Source organism: Salmo trutta, chromosome 12, assembly GCF_901001165.1.
Source record: "Salmo trutta chromosome 12, fSalTru1.1, whole genome shotgun sequence".
In the NCBI taxonomy this organism is placed as follows: domain Eukaryota; kingdom Metazoa; phylum Chordata; class Actinopteri; order Salmoniformes; family Salmonidae; genus Salmo; species Salmo trutta.
This window is the reverse complement of record NC_042968.1, coordinates 76,173,141-76,179,388: the sequence shown is the minus strand read 5'-3', so window position 1 is coordinate 76,179,388 and position 6,248 is coordinate 76,173,141. Positions and strand designations below refer to the sequence as shown.

The following is a 6,248-nucleotide window of genomic DNA, read 5'->3' as shown; positions in this document are numbered from 1 at the left end:
GGCAGATATAGCGTTTTTATAAAAAAAAAACAATCACTTTTGCATGTGAAAACACATCATCCTATTCATTACTCCACGTGCTTAATCTAGCCTAGCCCTAAACTATGTCACTCGTTTTTTTTGTGTGCCGATTTCGCCGTGGGGTTTGAACGGGCACCTGGATTATGCCTGAGAGATAAAAAAAAATTGCCCGGTTCCAAAACAAACGCAATCACTTTTCACCCGGTGCAAACTACCCACCGGGGTAACCCGGGCCAGATAATCGTATCCCCTCGTTGGATTGTTTCTGGGAGTGGTCACCTACACATTTTCAAATATCTATACATCTGGCTAAACAATCCTCCAATGCAAACATTCCTACTGTAGTTATCAGGTAGCCTGCCACGTTGGCATATCGCCACTATTACAGTAGACGGCAATAATGCGCAGAGGCACATTATAGTTAGCACGCTAGAAGACATGGACCTAGCTAGCCTGTGGACTCTAATCTGCATTGTTGCATGAAAAATTGAAAGACAACTTGGAATGTGTTCTTGAGATATCCTTTGAAACATTCATAATGATGCTCTAGCTATTAGTAGATCGTATTTGGCCCGATTAGCGTTAGTGCCGTAATATCTTCTTGTCTTTGTTCAATACTTTTAAACGCAACATGGCTGATAGGCTTGTTTACTTCTAGTAACTTGTCACAGTTGATCTAGCCGACGAGTTAGCCTTGTGCGTTGTAGATACATCAGGTACGTTTCTGTAATATAATACATGAGCAAGCTATTGCATTCATTATCTACCCGGGCACAAGCTATGGGTTGCTACTAGTTGTTTTGTGGGTAGCTGGCTAGTTTAGATAGCTTTCTAGCTATCTACCACAGCAACTGTTGCAACCACAACAATGTAATGATAGGTTAGCTGAACACAGTGCCTGAGGTTGTTAGGTTATTGTTGTCAGACCTGAGGACAGGACGTGTGTTCAGAATTCATGCTTTTGACATGTATGAACAACTGTTACGCGAGAGTGTTCCAGGTCTGAACCTAAATAATAACTTTCAGAAATGGTTACTCAACAACAAAAGTGACCTGCTATTGTATACCCCTGCAAATTGAAGTTCATATAAATTACAATAGATCCATCCATTTCATGTTGCAGAGGATTTTGTTTTGTGTGTAGTGTGCAGGGGAGAGATGGGCACCCAGGGCAGCCGGTTACAGGCCTCGTCCAAGGATCCTGAGGAAGCAGTTGAGACTACATGTGCCAGTGGCAAGCATGGATGTGAATGCAGAAAGAGGAAACGGACTGCACACTGTGACTGCGACAGTGAGCCTGATGAGGAAGATGCCTTATTGGACACACCACGGAGGTGAGAAGAGTCACACACATCACACTGGAAATACACACAATTTCATAAACCAACAGACACAGCAGGCCGGAGTAAGAGACAAACACACTTACAGAACAGGTGAGGTATTCACACATCTTTCATATGGCCAGCCTTTTTCTAACCTTGGCCTGCGTTGTTCTGGTTTGTTTTGGAACTGTAACAGGAAGAAGCTGAAAAGCACATCTAAGTACATCTATCAGACCTTGTTCCTGAACGGGGAGAACAGTGACATCCGCATCTGTGCCCTGGGGCAGGAGTGGAACCTGCACAAAGTGTACCTGTGCCAGGTTAGTGCTTTGTTCTGTGTACACTACACACTTTATTAGGCCGTTATTGTAAATAAGAATTTGTTCTTAACTGACTTGCCTAGTTAAATAAAGGTTAAATAAAAATGATCTGCAATGCCTGTGACCCCCCCCCCCCATGATGTTCTTATTTATGTAGTCAGGGTATTTCTCCAGCATGTTCAGTGGCTCCTGGAAGGAGTCCAACATGATGGTCATACCGTTAGAGATCCCAGACCAGAACATCGACACAGAGGGTGAGGACTTCAGTCACTGCCAGGAATAAAACACTACAAATTGCTTTGTTTATGTCACTCCTTTTTTACAGTTACTATACACATTTATCTTGATTTTCTCCGTGTGTGTAGCTCTGCAGGTAGTGTTTGGATCTCTGTACCGGGATGATGTTCTGATCAAGCCCAGCAGTGTCGTCAGTATCCTAGCAGCAGCTTGTATGCTCCAACTGGTCAGTAGATTATCATCATATCACACTACAGGATCTTTACATGGAATGTTGAGATGATAGTGATATGTGTGAGTTGGAAGTTGAACTTGCTGGAATGTAATTTACTGAACGAGAATAGATGATCAAAGGCGATAATATGCCATGCCCGGTGTGTCTTTGCAGGATGGTCTGATCCAGCAGTGTGGTGAGACCATGAAGGAGAACGTTGGTGTCAAGACTGTGTGTGTCTACTACTCCTCTGCCAGCATCTACGGCCTGGACTCTGTCATGAAGAAGTAAGCCCCATCATTACATTCCTATTGAATAATATTAGTTAATCGAATAATACACAGTTGATCTTGTTCTTATCACTCCACATGCATATGCTTGTGTGTCTCCTGCAGGTGTCTGGAATGGCTCCTCAATAACCTCATGACCCATCAGAATGTTGACCTCATGAAGGAGCTGGGGTGTGTATCTTCAATGTTTTCCTATTTTTCCATAGGACTTATACATACTCATAATAGTCTAAGTGTTGTGTGGTCAGTGTTGGTGTCAGTGAGCAGTGTGTGTTTCTGTGCTGTATTTGCAGAGTGGATGTGATCGAACTGCTGATCCAGTCGTCTGACCTATTCGTCATGCAGGTGGAGATGGACGTCTACACCGCTCTGAAAAAGGTACTACTGTAGCCTTTGAGACTGTTTCCAAAAGCTGTTTTTGTAGATCGTTGATTTATCTCCCCCTCCTCCATCCCTTCTCTCTCATTCATACCCTCTCTTTGTAACTCTCTCTCCTCAGTGGATGTTCCTGCAGCTCAATCCATCCTGGGACGGTCCCATCAAGCAGCTGCTGGCTGATGCCGATGCCTGGCTTTGCAAACGCAGGACTGGTATGTTCTGTTCCACAGGGCATGTCCACAGCTAGCTACACACCTATCTGAACACAGGGCTGTAGAATATACACAGAAACTGACTGACCAGTCTTTTCTAATGGCTCTTATGTGCATGCTGTTGCAGAGATGGGAGAGGAGGAGCCCTTCTTAAAAGCAGAGGACGGCGCCCCCTTTACTCCTGTCTTCAGACATGTGCGCCTTCAATACATCATCAATGACTTGGCTTCCGCACGCATCCTTGAGAGAGACAACATTCTCCCACCGGGTAAGGGTGATGATTTGGATAGTGATTTATGTTTCACATTCACTTGTGACAGTTTTAGTAGTCATTTTTATTTCCTCTGTAAAACTCCTCATACCAGATTGGCTGACCTCCGTGTACAAGAGCCAGTGGTTTGCCATGCTACGGACGGAGCACGACAATGACAATGGGTGAGAACTGGAGCTCCAAACCAGCAACATCACTCCATGACAACATTCATTCTGTGATTTTCAGTGACTGAAAATATCTTTCCGCTTGTATAGTAAGGCTTGTTGTGTCTATAGCCCACAGGATGCCAACAAGGAGGAGTTTCAGTCAAGTAGCATGCGATGTGGTAGGAAACTGACCAAAGATGGTGATGTGAGTCACACTATTAGTCTCTGTGTAATAAGGACATCAATCACACCATAAAAACTTCAAACAAAACATCCCAAAAGAGAATGTTTTAACTTTATATTCTCAGTACTGTTGGCGTTGGACAGGCTTTAACTTTGGCTTTGACCTGCTGGTGACGTACACCAACCGCTTCATAGTGTTCAAGAGGAATACACTGAGCCAGCCATGTGGGGGAGCTGTGAGTCTGCAGCCTCGGAGGCATCTAGCATACAGGTTAGTGTTCCAATCTGCAAACACGACCTAGGTTGTGGTCAGCACAACACACATAGCTACAGATTTCAAATGTTGGCATTGTGTGTTGTGTGTGGAGTAGTAATGATATAATTATGTTCTGTATAACTGCCATTTGATTTACCTGTGTTCTACCAGGCCTGACTAGCCCCTCACATCGCACTCAATGTTTCTCCCTCTCTCTGTTCAGGTTACGCCTGGCCTCCTTTGATAACAGTGGTAAGCTGGTGTGTAGTCGATCCACTGGTTACCAGCTACTCACCCTGGAGAAAGACCAGGTCAGTCCAGGCCCCCAGTATCCGGTCTGGAGCATGAAGTCACAAGCTCTGCCGGTCGGCTACTGCATAGCTACTCAGCGGTGCCAAAAGCCCTGGTCTGCTCTAGAAAGCTTTTGTAAATTCCGATCATCAGAACTGTCGTTTTGGGCTCTAAAATTGGTTTATTATGATCAAGTTCGATTCCCCCTGTGAATTATTTTAAAGTTTGCTGCAAATAGAGATATTTAATTAAATAGTGATCCATTGCACGACAAATGTAGTAGGCTCCATAGACATTAAGGTTGACTCTCAGGCATGATGAAAACTACATGGCCAACTACATCAACCTCATTCAGCAATATGGCGCATTTCGTATACTTCCGGCTTCATTACGCCATCAGGAGTTTTCCATAGGAAACCGTGGAATGACGTCAGCGCTATCACTGTCTACTGGTTTTAATGTCTATTGGTCAGTCAGACCACACATAACCCACATGTTCTGAAACTTTCCTCCCCTCTTGAAATGAACACATCACTATATAGTATTGCCTGAATCGGACCATATAACTATTGCTGTATCTTACGTTCTGTGCTCCCCCTGTTTCTTATTCTCTCTCTCTTTTTATTTTCTTCCTACCAGGAGTATGTGGTGATGAACCTGGACAGTCGGCTCTTGTCCTTCCCCCTCTACGTGTGCTGTAACTTCCAGTACACATCTCCTCATATGGACCGCCGTCCTGATGCCCCTGAACCAGAGAGCAGCGCCCGCAGTGTACCCTGATGCCAGCTCCACACCCTCAGCCCAGTTCCCTTACCACTCCCCTTTATAATATAGGCTAATCCTATCCTTGCCTCACACCCGCATCCTCCATGGCCCCTCTCTGACATCCTGGCCTCAAGCTGTGGCCCACAGCTTCTACCCCCCAAACACAACCCTGGCATCTGCATGCTCTATAGCCCAGTCTAGTGTGTTTTGGATACATTGTTAGTTTTAAAAATATATATTTTTCATTCTTCAGCTTTCTTTTTATAACATATTCATTATTTTTTTATAACATTCATGATTTTTTGGCTTTTTGGCTTTTTTTGTATTATTTATTAAAAAAAAATTTAAAGAAAAAGTGAGAGAGAAAAACCCAACCTGCCAATAAATTGTCCACACCAGTGGGCTGTGGTGCTATCAGCGGTGTGTGACCTTGTCATGTCTCTCAAAGGAAATGATCTGTTACTATTTCTGTACATCCATTACTATCCTAGAATTACAGTATTGCTAATTAATTAAGAGTAAGTCGGCCACTATAGTAGTGTCCAAATTAGGTTTGAATTTCAAATACCCACGGCTGAAAATGGTGCTGCTTTTGCTAGTGGAAATACAATTTAAAGTTTGGTAGGGATAGCCCTCCTACGTATTTCCCACTTAACAAACTTGCAAAGGGGGAAAGATGAAGGAGGACTATCCGTACCAAACTTCCAATTGTATTTACAGGCACTAGCATTTCGTCCCATCCTAAATTGGTTTAGACATGAGTCTGCTGCCCCCTGGTTGAGTATAAAGATAAAAAATGGTGTCTCCTATTGTCCTGGAAGAGGTGGTCTTTACTGATACAGCCCTTAAACAATGTAAACTATGCTTTGGTCCTATTATTGCTCACACAACTTCTATTTGGTGCAAAATCTGAGGAAAACATTTTGGAATCAAAATGACATGCCCATACTCTCATATTTCACAATAATGCCTTGCGATCTGGAGGGCAGCCATTTGCATCCCCCATTGGTCTAAATGTGGAATCCATACCCTTGCTGATATTATGGACAGTAATGGTTTGAGAACATTCCACGATTTGAAAGATAACATTGCCAGGCAACTTATTTTCCTATATTTACAACTTAGGTCAGCTATATTGGCCTATAGAGGCCTTTGGGGAAACCCAGCTACCAAACCATCCAATGATGGGATTTACAAATGATCTGGGCTCCCGAAAGGACTGATCTCTATAATATAAACTCAGCAAACTTAACATGTGTAAATATTTGTATGAACATAAGATTCAACTGAGACATAAACTGAACAAGTTCCACAGACATGTGACTAACATAAATGGAAT

At 43.3% G+C, this 6,248-nt stretch overlaps 1 protein-coding gene across 3 annotated transcripts; it reads left to right on the top strand.

The window, feature by feature from the left end:
- The first annotated feature begins 177 nt into the window (after nt 1-177).
- LOC115204183 (germ cell-less protein-like 1) lies at nt 178-5,326 on the top strand. Of its 3 annotated transcripts, none has more exons than XM_029769556.1 (15): nt 178-373; nt 1,166-1,355; nt 1,540-1,663; nt 1,821-1,917; nt 2,029-2,126; nt 2,289-2,401; nt 2,510-2,575; nt 2,698-2,782; nt 2,904-2,994; nt 3,122-3,262; nt 3,360-3,429; nt 3,544-3,619; nt 3,723-3,868; nt 4,077-4,164; nt 4,784-5,326. In XM_029769556.1, the coding sequence occupies exons 2-15, from the start codon at nt 1,180-1,182 to the stop codon at nt 4,922-4,924; spliced, it is 1,512 nt and encodes a 503-aa protein (XP_029625416.1). In that variant the 5' UTR covers nt 178-373; nt 1,166-1,179; the 3' UTR covers nt 4,925-5,326. The 3 variants fall into 3 exon arrangements, with proteins under 3 accessions (XP_029625416.1, XP_029625415.1, XP_029625417.1); XM_029769555.1 differs by lacking the exon at nt 178-373 and adding an exon at nt 380-737; XM_029769557.1 differs by lacking the exon at nt 178-373 and having other exon boundaries at nt 380-1,355; nt 4,077-4,105.
- The last annotated feature ends 922 nt before the right edge of the window (nt 5,327-6,248 follow it).